The sequence below is a fragment of the Dasypus novemcinctus genome, chromosome 14 (assembly GCF_030445035.2).
Source record: "Dasypus novemcinctus isolate mDasNov1 chromosome 14, mDasNov1.1.hap2, whole genome shotgun sequence".
NCBI classification, from domain to species: Eukaryota; Metazoa; Chordata; class Mammalia; order Cingulata; family Dasypodidae; genus Dasypus; species Dasypus novemcinctus.
This window is the reverse complement of record NC_080686.1, coordinates 41,470,670-41,490,098: the sequence shown is the minus strand read 5'-3', so window position 1 is coordinate 41,490,098 and position 19,429 is coordinate 41,470,670. Positions and strand designations below refer to the sequence as shown.

General features: G+C 35.0%; 1 protein-coding gene across 2 annotated transcripts in view; it reads right to left on the bottom strand.

Moving 5' to 3' along the window:
- The window catches only part of ZC2HC1A (zinc finger C2HC-type containing 1A), a 52,529-nt gene that overhangs the window by 24,896 nt on the left and 8,204 nt on the right, over positions 1-19,429 (bottom strand). For both annotated transcript variants that reach the window (XM_004477906.3, XM_004477907.3), the window contains exons 2-5: positions 16,165-16,241; positions 12,515-12,631; positions 4,361-4,502; positions 815-963 (exon numbers count right to left, since the gene is read on the bottom strand). In XM_004477906.3, the coding sequence (XP_004477963.2) occupies positions 815-963; positions 4,361-4,502; positions 12,515-12,631; positions 16,165-16,241 (485 nt within the window). The remainder of the gene's footprint in view (positions 1-814; positions 964-4,360; positions 4,503-12,514; positions 12,632-16,164; positions 16,242-19,429) is intronic.

Here is a 19,429-nt window from a genome sequence, read left to right as displayed (position 1 = left end):
GTCAGTAACTGAATTGTCTGAAGAAGTTTCCAACTCTATTGGGGCCTTTTAAATGAGCATTTAATTCAGAAATAACAGAAATGGATTTTATTACTTACTCTCTGCCAGATTTATAGTACTTTAAAAAAATCATTTACAAATCAAGGTTTTAAACTGAAATTTGCTTGAAAGCCTGATATTATCAGCCAGATATTTCAGTATAATGAATGCTTTATGATGAATAGTAGTTTAAAAATTATTTCATATCATAAATCCTTGTATAGCTTATGATTTCCTAATTGTTTTCACATACATTTTTCCATTTGATTCTCATAATGATCATATAGATTGTCACTTCATAGATGAAGAAATAAAGGCTTACAAACATAAAATGTTATTTACCTAAAAGTTCAAAAGTAGCAGTTAGGATGTGAACCCAAGTTTCCTTTCATCATGTATTTTATTCATATGTAACATGGAAACATTTAATATTTACTTAAAATTTCAAATATGGATTTTTATTTGTCATCTTCTCCATCCTCTAACCCCTCTGGTTGCATCTGAAGCTGCTTCTTCTGTCTATACTTATTGTCTTAGTTTTTCTCCTATTACCTCTTTAAGTCAGTAAATTTTTAAGCACCTACTAACTCAAGTCCATTTTAAATAATTTTAATAAATTTTTTCTCAATTGGTCATTCTAATTTCTCACTAAATCACTGAACAGTAATATATAAATTTTAGCAAATGAGAAAACTATGAAGCATAAACACATTATGAACTTCAAAGAGCTATTTTCTTATTTCTTTGTAGAAATTTTTAAAATTGAGCATTTCACCTGTGCCCGGGAAGCTGGCTTTCCTTTGGTATCAGCAGAAAATTTGCCTTTATTACTAATACGTGCTGCCTGTTCTTTACAGAAATTTATGTGTCTATCAGCTGCATTTTCATTGAATCTCCTCTGGCAATATGGACACTGAATGTAATCTAAAACAGAAACAGATTAACAATATAATACCTGAAATGGGACATAAAGAATCATAAATTTTTATGAGCAATACTTCAAGATATATAAGTAAAATCTGAAAAGCAAAAACTCCCATTTCCTTATTATTATCCTGTCTCACCTATCTAAACTTAATGAAGACTTTTATGGACAAAACTCTGCTGGTAGATGATACATTCCAATTTTCTCCCAGCTTAGAATCAAATTTGAGGAAGAGAAATAAAAGAGAAAAAGTAAAAGATAAATTGTCAGTACAACAGAAGTACTAAGAAGAGAAAAAAGAATACTTCTTTTTTATCTCTTTAGAACCATATATTTCATCACACATACTTTTTTTATACTGTAAACTAGTTAATCAGGTTATCCTAAAAATCACATATTATATTAAAATACATTTTAAAATTAGTTCATCTATTAAAATCTTTTGTTTCAATTAGAAAAAAGCTGCCAAATTAATAGTTTAATTTACTTTATAAAGTTTTATTCTCTTAGCGATCCAAACAGATGCAAAAAGTGATTAAAATATACCTCATTAACATAATTCAAATTAAAGAATTAGCAAATATTTCCAAGATAAAATAGTCTCCCAAAAGGTATGATATAGAAAGTATACTGTCAATAAAATTTTTTTAAATTAAAATTCAAAATTATACCAGAACCAAATTTTGTAGCATGGTAAAAAAATCTCAATTCAATAAGCACTGGGAAAAAGCATAAACTATAAAAATTTACTGTGTCAAAAATCTCAAGTCCTTTCAACAGGTTTGTTTTTTGATAGGGATTTGTCCTTTAAGAGTTTACACATATGTAAAGCTCAGAAGTTTGCCCTGCTTATTAGTGAAGTAGGATTAGAAGCTCTAATAACAAAGAAGTTGTTTTATCAGGCCAAAGAGATTTAAAAATTCTAAAGTCCAAATTATCCTTAAAAATTGGCAGCTGTTTCTGCCAATATGTAGACATAAGAGCTGTAGCCATGCAGAATGAGATGTAATCCAAAATCCTCCAAAGCAAAAAGAGAACTTAACTTCATGGGGAAGTTAAGGTAGGATTAGCAGAGAACTAAACCCAGTTGGAATATCCCAGAAACGCTAAGAATTAAGATTTTTTAACCAATACTCTACATCAGGATTGGCAAACTATGGCCCACAGGTCAATGCCAGCCCACCTGCTGCTTGTTTTTGTAAATAAAGGTTTACTGGAACATTACCATACCCATTCATTTACATTATCTATAGCTGATTTCATGCGTTAATTGCAGAGTTGAGTAGTTGCAGAAGAGACTTTATGATAGCCTGCAAAGCCAACCAACCTATTTACTATATGGCCTTGTATAGAGAAGTCTACCCAACTTATGCTCTTGGAGAAAAGGCTAAAAATGACGGTATCTAGATTTTCTAAAGAATTTTCTCTTTGCTAGGAAATAAACCTTAATCTAGACTCGTAACACAATTTTAATGTGGTTAACTTATTAATTTAACCTTTTTTAAGCCGCTCTAATAACAATGTCTTAATATCAAAGTGTCAGCTGTGCTGGAGCCCTGAATCTCAGCAGTTTCAACACCTACCCTCTGGTTCAATGGATTCACCCAGGACAACTACAGTAATGGACAATGTCCATCCCAAGGAACAGAGACTATCTCCAACTGTAAGCAAGATAGTTCCATCCATCTGCCCCATGGGATCTAAGCTCCTTCTCAATTAGAAACAGAGTGGGTATTACCATCTGTAGCAGTTTGATATGGTTCATTAATTCCAAAAATTGATATTATATTATGTTTGTAAACTGGTCTGTACCTGGGCATGGTTAAATTATGATTAGAGCTTTGACTGGGCCACGTCAGTAAGGTGTTGAGTCCCTGCCCCTTGGTGGGTAGGGACTCACAAATAAAAGACATGGCAAAGGACAGAGTTGGAGTTTTAATGCTGGAGTTTGAGCTGGAGCCCCAGGAAGTAAGCACACAGAGGAGTTTGGTCGTGAGGAAAGAGAGAAGGCCCTAGGAAGAGAGACAAGCTGTTCGCCTGACAATTTGCAGCTGCAGAGACCAGAGAATAAGCAGTTGAGCCTAGAAAGAGGCAAGCCCTGGGAAGAGGAACCTGAGAAGCCAGAGCCCATGCAGACATCTGCAGACATCTTGCTCCAACACCTGGCAGTAGACCAGTGAGGGAAATAACTTACGCTTTATGACCTGGTAACTGTAAGCTTCTACCTTCAAAAAATACCTTTATTTATAAAAGTCAACAGATTAGTGGTATTTTGCATAAGCATCCCTATGGCTAACTAAAACACCATCCCAAAATCCTCAAGATTGGGGAATGAACAATGGACTAAAGTAGACTTATTATTATTCTATTATAGACTTAGTATTCTAGCAACAGAAGAACTTTTATCATTGATATAAAGGTAGCAGATACCAGAGGTTCTAAGGAAAGTGAGAGGGAAGAATAGGTGTAACATGGGGGCATTTTCAGGACACTGGAATTGTAATGCATGACACTGCAATAACAGATACAAGCCACTGCATATTTTGTCATAACCTACAAAATTGTGTGGGGATAGTGTATATTACAATGTAAACTATAGTGCATGTTTAGTAACAATGCTTCAATATGTATTCATCAGTTTTAACAAATGTACCACACTAACAAAGGATGTTAATGTGGGAAAGTGTGGGAGGGGGACGAGGGGAACATATGGGAATCCCCTATATTTTTTATGTAACATCTATGTAATCTAAAGCTTCTTTAAAAATAAAATTAAAGAAAGTGTTCTCTGCTAAATGATTTTAGATCTTTTGGCATCTCAAACTCCTATGACGATACCAAATCTTTCTTTGCTTTTGGAGAATTTAAGTCAGGCAACTTTTACCCACCCAATGAAGAAGACATAACAACATGAATTTAAGGCATAATTTAGATATATCAATCTACATGGTAGTTACTCAACATGAATTTTATGTTTTAGAAGCATGATTTCTTTTTCTTCTCAGATGAGAAGATACCAAAGAATCAAGTAGTTAGCTAACTTTTTTAGACTCTTATTGAATGACCATCTTGCAGGTCACAGTAAACATGATTAAAATATTCCTTAGACTAATTAACATTTAATACTTAGCATAATAATTATTAAAATATTATAATGATGCTTTAAGTTTAAATAACAGAACTGAGATGAAAACATAATGCATTTCTATTTTCTAGGCTGAGATGCCTTCAGAGACCTAGATGCCTGGTTTATCACCATCATTTTATACCAGACCATCTGAAGATTATCACTTCATCAAGCGGCAATACTAACTGTTTAATAACTGAAAATTTTATAAAAACTCTATCAATATTTTCTCTCCATATAAACATTTCCATCAGAAATAGCTTATATACCAGGATCATAAGAAGGAGGAGGAGGAGGTGGAAGTTTGCCTCCCTCTTTAAGTGCCTGATCAAGTCCTTTTGCTGCTCTTATAGTGGCAATGAATTCTTCATGTTTTCTTCTCCAATTAGATGGTTTCTTTGGTGGTTCTGGCTATAAAGAAAGAAAGAAAAAACAGTTTCAAATAAATTGAAATCAAACTTGAAGTAATGCCTCATTATTTGAAATGCTCTTACCAAAAGCCTGAAAGTGATCCCCTTCCCCAATTTACAATTCAAAAATTAAAACTTTCTAAACCATTGCAAATTTTCAAATCTATAAATTGGCATAATATCCAAAGCACTTGTAACACTGTTCAAGTCAATTAAGGAAGATTTTCCTAATAACACTTTTGTTGTTGGACATAACACCACCTTTAATTCCCAAGTCAACTGCATCTAGATTTCTTTGCCTTTTTTTTTTAAATTTATTTATATACCCACTTCCCCTTCTCCCGCCCTGCTGTTTTATTGCTATCTGTGTTGTCATGTCTTCTCTTCTCCTTTTCTCTCCTCTAGGATTCACCAGGATTCAATCCTGGAGACTCCTGATGTGCAGAGAGGTTGCCTGTCAATTGAGCCACCTCAGTTCCTGGTTTCTGCTGTGCTTCACCTTGACTCTCCCCTTGTCTCTCTTCTGATGTGTCATCATCTTCCCGCGTGACTCACTGGTGCGGGCACTGGCTCATCACGCAGGTACTCATGCAGGCACCGGCTCATCATGTGGGCATTTGTGCAGGCACTGGCTCACCCTGCTGGCATGCTTGCTCTTCTTTTTCACCAGGAGGCCCCAGGGATCAATCCCAGGTCCTCCCATATGGTCTTCCCACATGGAAGCTCTATCACTTGAGCCACATCCGCTTCCCTCTTTGCTTTTTTGTACTTTCTATTTCCAGATGAGCAAGGAAACACTCTATAGTTATTTGTACACCTTTCATAAACATTATTTTAACATATAGGATTTTTTCAAAGCATACAGAAAGTTCCCTTCTCTTCACCACTTTTTTCCTTAATCTGTTCACTGCAAACTAATAAAACCCAAATTTCAAATCTTGCCACTTTCTACCACTTGTTGTATAGATAAATGCAAAAACAAAACAAAACAAAAAAGTACACAAAATATTACATAGGAAATCAGGATAACTTCTCGTGGATAGCTACTTTACTGCCTCTAAAAGCAGATACTATAAAAATTTGTTTTTAGTACTTATCACTGATTATTCTAGAAATAACTAGGGAATAGTCATCACTGACATTACTTAACCTGATGTTTTCTTTCACTACTTGGTACTATTCACTTTGCTGAGCATGATAAAGTGATAGATTATGGTTGTTTTATAATTGCTCTCTCTCCTACTCCCCTGGAAAAAAAAAGTTAATAATATCTATCGTATCCTATTTTTGATGTATTTGTCCTAAATGAGTACAGAGACCATGTATACTTTGTTCCTTATGCTCAGCTGAGTGCTGGGCACAGCACCTGAAAGAAATGGTATTCATTAGTTGCTAAATGAGAGGAATCGAAGAATAGAAATATTACCACAGATACAATAAAGCAATCTGATGTTTTAGCAAGTAACCATAGAGTAACTATGACTTAAATTCACAAGATGGATGGTCTCAATTTTAAAAAGTGTATTAGTGAAAATTCTTTAAGATAAGCATTTTATTAATTTTTTGTGTATCCTTTCAGTTTTATGCAAACCACAAATACATATTTTTCTCTTTTTTTTTTTCTTTACAAAAGATAGTATACTTTTCACATACTTCAAATTATTCACTCTATACAGCTAGATCAGGGGTTCTTAACCTTTTTTTTCCAAGGACCCCTTTGCCAGTCAAGTGAAAACCACAGACCTCTTACTAAATCCACACTATACTGTGTATTATTTAATAAATATATCACACCTGCACTACATGTCCCTACAAGAATGTTTTTTCAATTTCAATTCAAGCTCACAGACCCCTTGCTAAGAACCCCTGATCTAGATCTTTCCATATCAATACAGACCGCTTCCTCATAATTTTTTTTTTTTTGCAGTTTTCTACTACATAGATGTACCATAATTTAAGTAGTACCTTGGTGATGCATTTATAGGTTGTTTCTAACTTACTGCTATAACATAATGAACTACTACATAAATATAACATTCTTCACATGTATAGGCAAAATAGACATGGGATTACTATGCAATTTTAACTGTGAAAGATACTGCTAAATTGCCTTCTGTAGGTGTTACATCAATTTATGTTCCCACTAAGAGTGTATTTCCCTTTTTTCCCCACAGTCTTTCCAGAGTACAGAAACAAACTTTGGAGTTTTTAACTGATAAAGAGAGGTAAAAATATAATTCTTTGTAGTTTTAATTGGCTTTTCTCTTCTAATAAATGATATTGAGCAACTTTTCATAGCTTTAATAACCTTTTATACTTCCTTCTGTAACTTTATATTCCTGGTTAACTCATTTGTTGGATTATTGATCTTTTTCCTATCAATTTCAAGTAACTCTTTACAGGAGATTAGCCAAACCTTACCTCATGCTATTGTAAAATGAATTCTCCCGTTACCTTCTAAACTTTCATGGTTTCATTTTTTTTTTCAATCTTTTATTAATTTGGAATTTATTCTGGTGTAAGATATGGCATATAAATTCAACTTAATTTTTTTATTTTTTCACATGGCTTCACAGGCATGCCACCTATCACTTAATAAATTTTGCCCCTGCTAATGTAGGCTAGCACCTTTATCACATACAAAATTCACCCCCCCCTTTGTTTTTTTTTATTAGAGCAGTTATAGGTTTACAGAAAAATCATGCAGAAAGGAGTCCTCATATACATTCCTCTCACACTCAGATTTACATTAATATTTTGTATTACTGTGGACTCATTACAAACTGGTAAAATATCATTATATATATGCTATTACCTATAGCCCATAGTGTACATTAGGGTTCACTCTTTGTGTTATACAGTTGTTTTTCTTTTTCCTGGTAACCTACATATATAACCTAAAATTTCCCATTTTATTCACTTTCAAATATTCAAGTCAGTGATGATAATTAACTTCCCAAAGTTGTGACTCTATCACCATCATCCATTGCCAAAATTTTTCCATCACCCCAAACAGAAACCCCTTAGCAATTAAATATTATTTCCCTAATCCTTCCCCCTGCCCACATTCCTGGTAACCTATATTCTAGTTTCTTTATGAATTTGTATATTCACTTATTTCATTAAGTGAAATCATATAGTATTTATACTTTTGTATCACGTACTAAATTCTATTTTGCATTTGGGCCTATGTAAAAAGTTATGGGTATTTCTTCCTTCTTTTGTTATGGACATGTTTATATTTATACAAAAAGCAGTATCTTTGTTTTCTTCTTTCTTAGCTCCTTATCAAATAACATAAATCATATTAACTTTATGACATAATATTTAAGTTACAGGATCACAAGTTTAAGAGTATTACCCAAGGACTTACATCCTCTTCTGGGGAAAGGGTTGGTATGTTTCTGGTTGTACAGAGGACAGCTGCATTATGTTAGGCGCAAGTATAACTATGTTATTGTCTTCATTTACAGATTAAATATGGTTTAAGGAGATGTAAATAGGTGCCAAGTTGACAAGGATGGACGGTGATAGTTCATTTCATGTATCAACTTGGATAGGTTATGGTGTCCAGTTGTTTAGTCAAGCAAGCACTGGCCTGATTGATTGCATCTGTGAGGGTATTTTTAGGATTTAAATCATCAGTCAGTTGATTGCATCTATGGCTGATTACGTTTACAATTAACAAAGGAGACTACCTTCAGCAATAAGAAAAGATTGTTTTAGCAGTCAGAAAGAAAAATGTCTATCTCTAATTAAGCTAGCCAGTTTCTCCTGGGGAATTCCCAACTTGTGGCTTGCCTTACAGAATTCCAACTTGCCAATCCCCAGCCCATGGTGATGTGAGCCAGAGAATAAATTCTTATAATAAATCCCCTCTCTTTCTCTCTGTTGGTTCTAGCTCTCTGGCGAACTCTAATTGACAAATGCAAGCCTATATCTAAGCCTTCTCTCCCCTTCCATTTTCCTCATTATCCTTGTGTCAATACCAGTGTTTTAAATACTGAAGTTTTATATTGTCTTTTAACATCTGAAAGGGTAGTCCTACTTTATTCTGCTTCTTTATCATTCATTTCCTGGTTGTACTTATTTGCATATTTTTAAAATATGCAAACAAGAACAACCAGGAAACAAACAAAAACAGGAACAGGTTTCCAAATAGTTTTATGAAAGCAGCAAAACTTTGATGAAAAGAAAAATTTCAGAACAATCTCTCTCATGGACATTGTTGCAAAACTCATTATTAATACCAGCAAATTTAGATGTCTGAGATGACTCACTCACTAAAGTTTCTTATTTTATAGCCAAATATTTAATCACAGCATTCATTTGCTCCATAGTAAGTATTCCTCATCTACTGGTAAGTTCTGCTGCTCTCTGCCACCTTTTTTTCTCATAAAAATCTCTGTATTAATGTTATAATAGGTTTTGTTTTTGTTTTTGTTTTTTTTAATGACATCTGTATTAGTCAGCCAAAAGGGGTGCTGATGCAAAATACCAGAAATCTGTTGGCTTCTATAAAGGGTATTTATTTGGGGTAGGAGCTTACAGGTACCAGGCCATAAAGCATAATTTACTTCCCTCACCAAAGTCTACTTCCACGTGTTGGAACAAGATGGTCGCCAACATCTGACAGGGTTCAGGCTTCAGACCGGTTTACAAACATAATCCAGTATCTCTTTTTGGAATTCATAACTATATCAAACTGCTACAACATTACAGAATGAGTTGGATTTTTCTGTAACAGCTATTTACCAACTATTTGTAGGGAAGGAAAAGCTCAAGGTAGCCTTCCAGGCCACACAACCCAAAGGCTTCATCTTTGTTGCACCAGATCAGACTGCTTCCTGCAAATTAGGCCTCTCTTTGTGATTATGTATCTGATGCTTCTGCTTCTCTAGAACAATATTGGTTTAGGAGGGCTATTGCTACTAGCCCTGCTTCCCTCAATTCCCACACTAACTATTTCAAATAAAGAACACAGTCCTTTGGGGTAAGCCTCTCACATTCAAGATGGTATTTTAATACTTCCTTCTAATTGGCCTTTGTCCAACTTCAGCCCAGACCACCCCAACTCCTGAGCTAGCTATAGTAAACAAGGAATATAGTTTTTATACATCCTATTAAGATCCCTACCATTTAAGAGTCCTTCTGTTGGCATTCTGGGAATCTGCTTCCCTGGGCCCCCCAGCAACTTCCTGCACCTGTTCTTCTACATAGCTTTCCCTGGATCCCAAATGCTTTGGGCAGCACTTACACATATTTTGTAATCTGTAGTTATTCCTGTCTGTAGTTTCTCCAAAAATGAAATTTGTAGTTTCTTTTTCCAAACACTGCTTATGATTTTGTAGGATTTCCTTGAGGCAAAGATATCACGAACTATAGTACTATGTTCAAACTGTCTATGATATTGCCTCTCAAATTTTAATGTGGATATAAATCAACTTTGATTAGAATGCAGGTTCTAATTTAGTAGATCTGGGCGAGAACTAAGATTCTACATTTCTAACAAGCTTCCAAGTATCACTGATGTTACTACTATGCGGACCACACTTTGAATAGCAAGGTACATTGAGTCACTTAGAACACTGCTTTTCTACTTTGCTCTGTCTTGAAAAAATTTTTAAGTATACAACTACCCCCTCAAAATTAAATAGGATAAATAAGATTTACTGAGAGATTCTTATGTGCCAGATTTGTTCTAAATAGTTTACATGGATAATATTACGTAAGACCCACAATAACCCCATGAGACAGTTACTATTTCTATCACTATTTTACAGATAAATGAAAACACAAATAGTTAAGTAAGTTACCCAGCATAACATAGTAAGTAGCTGAGCTAGGGTTAAATCCAGGCAGTCTGCCCTTCTGAACCACAGGCTTTCATATCCACAAGCTAATGCTGATTCCAAATAATTGGGTAATTTACCCACTTAAACTAATTAAAGATAACACAATCATTTATCTGTCAGTTTACTAAGAAAAACTTCAAAAAACATCAGTTTATGTACCTCTACCATCCTTTCCTTAAATAATCATAGATTGAAAAACAAAGAAGATATCAGATTTTTCTATTATCAAATGATTTAGCAATGCAATTAATTCTTCCATAAGGAAATGTTCTTCCTGTACTTGAAGAAGTTATTGCCACTGAAAACAGGGTTTTGTCTCAAAAGCAAGTTTTATCAGGTACTTAGACCATTTCGCTGAAGAGACTCTAAAACTCTGTAAGGAAAAGTATTTTATAAGTGATTTGTTCTTAGCAATAAGAAATATCACATGTAGTTTTAAGGACAGATTATCAAAGGAGGTTTATTGCTTTGGTCCCAAGAACAAAAATAAGCTGGCAAGAGCTATACATGAACAGGTGAGCAACCGATAAAACTCTTCTACAAAAAGCACAATATAGATCACAAATACTGTCAATCAAAACAATATCTATTATGCTAAAATATCTGTGAATGGTAGTTTAATCTCTGTATATAGGGATTATAAACAGACATAATAGGAATTTCATAATATTTTTAAATTTTTAAATAAAAATGGAATTCATCTTCAATTATATATAACTATATCTAAAATTAACACGTTTTACATATATTAATTTCTCTAATTCTTTCCCTCATAAAAAGGAAAATCAGAAGGCAATTTAACTATAAGGCAAGTTAAAAATTAAAAAAGCAAATAAAATAGTTGTAAACAAAGCTGCTAGGGAAGCAGACTTGGCCCAGTGGCTAGGGCGTCCGCCTACCACATGGGAGGTCCACGGTTCAAACCCCGGGCCTCCTTGACCCGTGTGGAGTGGCCCATGTGCAGTGCTGATGTGCGCAAGGAGTGCCCTGCCATGCAGGGGTGTCCCGCGTAGGGGAGCCCCACGCGCAAGGAATGCGTCCCGTAAGGAGAGCCACCCAGCGCGAAAGAAAGTGCAGCCTGCCCAGGAATGGCACTGCACACACAGAGAGCTGATGCAGCAAGATGATGCAACAAAAAGAAACACAGATTCCCATGCTGCTGATAACAACAGAAGTGGACAAAAAGAAGAACACGCAGCCAATGGACACAGAACACAGACAACTGGGGTGGGGGGGGAGGGGAGATAAATAACGAAAAATAAATCTTTTTAAAAAATAAATTACAATATGCTATTACAATATGGGGCAAGATTTTCATAGGCATATATATGTGTCCTATATGCATTCTTAGTGATCTTTCTGGTCTTTTGAGTTTCAAAGAGGTGAACTTTTAAAAATTTAATTATAAAATATTACTCCAATAGATTTTTATGTTAAAGCTAGTAGACCTCTATGAAAGAAAATAAATTATATCTACTTTTGAGGAGTTTAGGTTTATTATAACTTTAACACAAAAAATTGAGCTTCAAAAGATATATACATACAATGCACAAAAAAAGCAAGAGAATACCCTTAATATTAATAAAGGAGCCTCCAAATCTGTTTCAGCTAAATACACACAACCATACATACATACTTACATACATACATATATATATACACACACACATACAAAATCAATTGTGATCAAGGGAAGGACTGAAAAACATGACTACATGGGTTTTGGGTAATTAATATGGAAAATATTACCAGAGAGATTTGTGAAACATAAGGAGATGAATGAAAGCTACATATATATTAAATATGTCACTATGGTAAGAGACAATAATTCAAAAATTAAAGTTACATCTGAAGTGTTCAGTAATAACTTACAAAGAACAAAAAGGGACTTTTTGTTTTAATTATTTCTTGGTTGGAACTAAGCAACTGGCTCTCTAATGCCAAATAACCTCAATCTAATTTCTAGAATTTGAGACAGCAGTTTGGCCTCCCCTCTGCAGAAGTTTAAAATAAACATGCTTCTGACAATTTCTAAACTTAAAGCATGACATGGAACTTTGCTTTGTTTACTCTTCAATCTTAGTATAACACAATAATTACAATTTTCTTCTCAGTATACATAGCAGCAAGGTTCCTATGTCCAAGTTTATATACTCACCCTAGGCTTAAGAGGTTTTACGGTTGGAATATCAGTTCCTTCGGCTCTCTGTCTGCTTGAATCAAAAGTTTTCCGTTTTTTAGTGGCAGTTTTTTGGCAAATGGGTCCATGTTTTTTCTGTTAAGATAAAGAAATACAACATATTTTTTCTATAAAAGGGAAGACTATAAAATTTTATTTACATTGTCATCTTGGATGAGCTGAAAAAATCTGAAGATAATAAATGATAATAGATAAATAAATTTAAACGACAGCAATATTTTATTTAATTAGAGGAATATACAATTCATTCAACAAATATTTTCTTCAAGACTACTATAAGCCAAGTACTTTCAAAGAGAGAATAGTTATTACATACTTAAAAAGTCATACTGCCTAGCTGCCTTGTGTTACTCTCCTCCTTTTCTTTTACACTTCTCTGACTTTAAAAAAGAAACACGCTTTGACAAAATTTTAATGTAACTGAAAAACCCAATTTCCAAAGTCTTGCTGAAATACCTTCAGCACTTGGCCATGATCCTGCGTGGCTCTATTAGCCACAGCTCAAATATAGATTCACCTTTTCTCTGGATTTTTTTAACTGTTTCTTTTGTGATGTCTACCATTTCCTTCTCCAACCTATTTATTTTTTGAGCCTGGAAAGAAAATCCTCAGAAGCAAAAGTGAAGCAGGAAGAGATGCAGATGTAGCAAAACCTGTTTCCCAGCAGGTAAGGTTCTCCATGTTAGTAATAAGCTTTTCATATTGTATACTACTCATATCCACCCACATGCCTTAACTAAAATTAAGTTTTAAAATGTATATATAATGTAAGCTGTTATCTCTCTCACAAGAAAGTGAAGATACTCTTCCAAAATTTTATTAAATTATTTAATATTCTTCTAAAACTAAGAAAATAGTGAAACTCATTTAAAATTATTATAGTGAAAAAGAAAAGTCTTCCTCACTAAAAACCTCAAAAGAGATACTAGAAAAAGAATGTAAATAGAAAGCAATGCATTAGAATGAGGATTACAAAAGTTAACATAATTGTTATAATTAGGATTACTAAATTAACTAAAATTAGTATAATAATAAGTTACCATAAAGTTAATATAAGAAAATAGTAGGGCAAAGTCGTCAGATTTGCTTCCTCCCCCCAACAATTATCCCTTTCTTTTTTCTGGAATTCAAACTTTCAACTTTCCTTCATCTAGGAATCTTCTCTCATAGGGTTCTCCCATTCATTCACTCATTTAATTCATCTCCTTCGCCCAATTATTCATGTATTCATTGGAGGACATTACAAAGGAAGTTCTCTTGACTCTACATAAACATTCTCCAATCCCTGCATCAAACAGGTTGACGGGTAACATCAGTAAAGGCATTAAATGCACTTTTCTCTTTTGACAAACATTTCAGAAGCTGGAGCTAATAAACTTTATCCTGGGGGGAAAGAATCCAGAACTGGTTTATCCGGTGTCATGGAACCTCTTCCGACTTTCAATACACAATCATCAATCAAATGTTTTGAATACTTAAGTTTTCAGTTTTTACTTTGACAAACATTGTAATTATACTAAAAATCTCAACTAATTTTTTAAAAGATCTATTTTCTTTTTCCCCTTCCCTGCCTTGCTGTTTTTGCTGTGTCCACTCACTGTGTGATTTTCTGTATCTATTTTCTCTATTTTTTCTTCTCATCTTTCTCCTCTAGGATTCAGCAGGATTCAATCCTCGGGACCTCTGATGTGGAGATAGGTTCCCTGTCAATTGCACCACCTCAGTTCCTGGTCTCTGCTGCGCTTCACTTTGACTCTCCCCTTCCTCTCTCTGTTGTCGCACAATCATCTTGCTACGTGACTCACTTGTGCAGACAATGGCTCACTCCGCGGGCACTGGCTCATCATGCACGCTCTCACGTGGGCACCTGGTTCACCATGCAGGCACTCACTCACATGGGCACTGGTAGACCAAGCGGGCACTGGCTTGACACATAGGCACGCTTTCTCTTCTTCTTTTCCACCAGGAAGTCCCAGGGATTGAATCTGGGTCCTCCCATATGGTAGCCAGAGACCCTGTCACTTCAGCTATAACCACTTCCTTCAATTTTTTTTAAGTTTAACTAGCAGGCTATTTTCTAGTAAAACTAGGTATATTTGTTCCCGTACATTGAGTTGTACATGTCAAGAGTCAGTGGTGTGTGTTCCCAAACCCAATTATATAAGTTGTAGTCATTACAGCAATTACATCATTAAATTAAATATTAAATGAGAAAAAAGTACGTGCATTTTCTGTGAAAACTCAGTTGAATGCTTTGAAATGTTTGAATAATAATCAATAAGATTATGAATTACACATGAGCAAGACATATTTAAAGAGTTAAGAAAAAACCTGTCATTATTTAAAAGAGTATGCAATTAGACTGATGCTCAGAAATCATTAATTCTTCACTTTGCTTTAAAGAAACATACTGGAAATAGTAAAAGATGCAAAACGTATTGTGGCAGCGCTCTAATCAGCAGATCTATATTCAAAGAAAAGATCTTTATCCTATATAAAAAATATTAGTAGATGTATGTTTATATTTGAAGTTAAATTAAAATGTTTAAGGTATATACATATTATTTTTGTATTATTGCCTATTTAGCTGCCTTTTAAAAATTAAGATCAGTTAAAAGTGCTTCTACTGTATTTACTACATATCTAAAGGTAACTAAAGAATGCATAATATATTCTAGGTTTACTTTTTTTTTAAGACTTATTTATTTATTTATTCCCCACTCCCTCCCCCCACCCTGGTTATCTGTTCTCTGTGTCTATTTGCTGAGTCTTCTTTGTCCGCTTCTGTTGTTGTCAGTGGCACGGGAAGCTGTTTCTTTTTTTGTTGTGTCAGCTCTCTATGTGTGCGGCACTATTCCTGGGCAGGCTGCACTTTCTTTCGTGTTGGGCGGCTATCCTTATGGGACACACTCCTTGAGCGTGGGGGTCCCCTACGCGGGGACACCCCTACACGGGAACACCCCTGCATGGCAGGGCACTCCTTGCGCACCTCAGCACTGCATGTGGGCCAGCTCCACACAGGTCAAGGAGGCCCGGGGTTTGAACCGCAGACCTCCCATGTGGTAGACGGACGCCCTAACCACTGGGCCAAGTCTGCCGCTTAAGTTTACTTTTATATTTTAAAAAACCATTTCTTTGGAATTTTTCAAACATACATTAGCCAACAGAATAAAATATTGAACACCCATTTACTCATCACCTGCTTCAATAATTACTAATCTTAACAATCTTGTTTCATTTCCACACCTCTTTTTTCCCTAAAATATTTCAGAGTAAATCTCAGACATCATACAGTTCTATATCTGTAAATACATCATTATGTATTTCTAAGAGGTTTGGGGTGGTTTTTTTTTTGGTAACATTCCCAGAATGCTAGAACACTTTAACATTTAATAGAGGAATTTTAGAGATGAAACTGTGAAGGAAAGCAACCACTTTGGAAAAATGACAGAAGATGGAAGTGATATTTTGGAACAGAGAACACTAGCCAGTATCTCTTCAAATTACTTCACACAGGTCCTGCCTTCCCTTGAGACCAGTCCTCAAGTACTAAAAAGTACTGATCTATAATACCCCAAAGGAAAATGGTACAGAATCAGTTTACTCACTAATGCTACTGGAAAGAATGTTCTTCCACAAATCTTGCAAGGTAACAATTCTCCAACTTGGACGGCACTTCCATTTTCTAAAAAGAAGAAAAAAAATTAATTTCTGGGCTCAAATGTTATGTTTTCCCTTAATTTCCTAGACAAATTGTCAGTCCTTGTGAAAAATGTCTTAATTTTTAAATAGCATAATTATCAATTAAAATGGGCACAAGAATTATCAGTGGTCAAAAGACCACAGTAAATGTGGGGGAATTCAAGATTTAAGGGTTATCACACTGATATTGTTTTAAAAACCTGCTTTAAAAAAACACCCAAAAAACTGTTTTAACCAAATTAGTCTGCCATAATCTTTTTTAAATTTTATTCCCCACCTCCCACCCCCATTCTTGTTGTTGTTTGTGCTCGCTGTCTGCTTTCTGTGCCCATTTACTGTGTGTTCTTCTGTGTCTGCTTGTCTTTTTTTCCTCGTCTTTCTCCTTAGGAGGTGGCGCCATTTCATCTACATGGTCTGCTGAGTCTCTGTCTCTCCTCTGCGTCTCCCTTTGTTGAGTCATCTTGCTGTGCCAGCTCTCCATGACGCGGGCTGCCAGCTCTCTGTTGCATGGGCCAGCCAGCTTGTCTTCACCGGGAGGTTCCCCAAATCGAACCCAGGGTAGACAGGAGCCCAATCACTTGAGCCACTTTCTCTTCCCTCCGCCATTTTCTCTTAATTCATACTTTATTGTAAATTTGGTGACCTTTAAAACCACAATTTATTTTAAGGTTAATATTATATATTATTAATCTTCACAGTATTAAGAAGCAACATTGGTTAAGTGGATTCCGAAGATAATCTAGGAAGTCTAGGATTAAAAGAATCTTGTTCTATTTATAACCAGACAATAGAAAGTATAATGCTTTACATAAAAATCACCTATAGTAACTATACAAACGGCCTATATTATGCAAATTGTTCATTCTTTTATACATTAATTTGTACTTAGATTAATATTTAATGGTCCAACAAATTAAGATATTGTAACCTTCCTGGGAACAAAGTGTTAAAGTTAGGAAGAGGTACGTACAATTTTTACACAATTAAAATTAGTTCAAAACCAATATAGGGAAGCGGACATGACTCAACTGATAAGAGCATCCGTCTATCATATGGAGGGTCCAGGATTAAATCCCCAAGGCCTCCTGATCAGTGTGGTAAGCTGGCCTACGTGCAGGACTACAGGGCTCAAGGAGTGCCATGCCACACAGGGGCATCCCCACATAGGGGTGCCCACCCACAAGGAGTGTGCCCCACAAGGAGAGCCGCCCCATGTGAAAAAAGCGCAGCCCACCCAGGAGTGGCGCCGCACACGTGGAGAACTGACGCAGCAAGATGATACGACCAAAAAGAGATGCAGTTTTCCACTGCCGTCAGATAATGCAAGCGGACGCAGAAAAACACACAGCGAATGGACAAAGAGAGCAGACAACAGGGGGGAATGGGGAGAGAAATAAATAAAATAAATCTTAAAAAAATTAAAAAATAATAAAATTCAATATTAAAATCAGTATATCCATCATGGACCTGGATAAAACAACTTTTATTACTAAAATGATCAAAAATACATTCTCTGGAATTCTACAAAATTGCCATTTTACTTTCTAGCCAAATATCAAACCTAAATTTATTTCCACACCTGAAATTTCCAACAAATTATACTTGAACCTATCTTTCTCAAGTTTTCTGCTTAATATCTTACTGATGACTTGCTTAAATCCTTTTGCTATATGAAAGATATAAAGAAAAATATTTTAAGGGGTAACATAAATAAAAATAATAATATTCACAGAAAATTTTTAATAATCATAGTACAATGATGACTCCATATAATTTATTTCAAGGCATTTAGAGAGTTCACAGGAAACTAAAGAACTGAAATAGATATTGGTGAGAATGCAGTCAAATGAAGTAACAGAATTGTTTTGTTCTCTAACTTTCCCAGTACTCCAATGCCCTATTTTTATAATGGTAGATAGTGACTTGTCATTGCAGATGGAAGCAATGTCTGTATTGTGGCAGTTAAGCAGTGAATACCACAAAAGCAAAGCTAAGATCTTCCTGATTTGTCCTCCAATACCATAAGCTAGGTTATTTGGAGAGAGCAATTTCATTTATCAGGATCATCTAATTCCACTGACAATCCAGAAAATTGAGGCAGTTGCTGCATGGAATCTATTAAATTCATTAAGATAAGAATGTCTTTATAATGATAGAGTGACATACCACACTGCAAAATGTATAAACTTGCTTATAGTTTTCATATTTTCCTTTAAATTCTAAACAATAATTTTAAAATTGAACAATGCAAAATGTTTAAAAACATCACTATTTTAGTTGTTTAGAAGTATATTTCAGCAACATTAACATTGATCACTTTCAGTATAAGTTGTTTCTTGTCAAACCTCATAATAAAGAAACTGCTTTTTTTAAAAAGATTTCTCTCTCCCCTTGTTGTTTACACTTGCTGTGTCTGTTCATCTTCTTTGCTTCTTTAGAAGGCACTGGGAACAGAACCGAGGACCTCCAATGTGGGAGGAGGTACCTAATCGCTTAAGCCACCTCTGTTCTCTGTTTTTGTTCCGTCTCTCACTATGTTTTTCTTCCTGTGTCTCTTGTTGCATCACCTTGTGTCAGCTTGCAATGCCTGTCCATCGCGTCAGCTTATCTTCTTCAAGAGGCACCAGGAGTCTTGCTTTGTTGTGTCTCTCATTATGTTTTTCTTCTTGTTTCTCTTGTTGAGTCATCTTGTTGTGTAAGCGTGCCATACCTGCCCGTCATGCCAGCTTGCTGTCTTCCTTAGGAGGCACCAGGAACCAAACCTCAGACCTCCAATATGGCAGGCGGGAGCTCGAATGCTTGAGCCACATCACTGTGCTTTACTTTAAGTATATCTTACTATCTATAGATGAAAAAGGAAAGCCTCATACGAATTAATTTATAACTTATAATTATTGAGAAAAAGAAAACACAAGGAAATAATGTAACTCATTCATTCAACAAATAATAATTGCATGCCTACTTGCGCCCCAAGAATATACCAGGTAATAGTGGCACAAGTGTGAACAAGACTAACAGAACCAATGTTCTCATAAAGCTAACATTAAATAAATGGGAGAACCAAATCACCTCCCACTTTTTATACAGAAACATAAAACTTATAACAGAAACCATATGATAAAATTCAACTCTCAGAATTAACTTCCACAAGTTATCAGACATCTTAAAAAT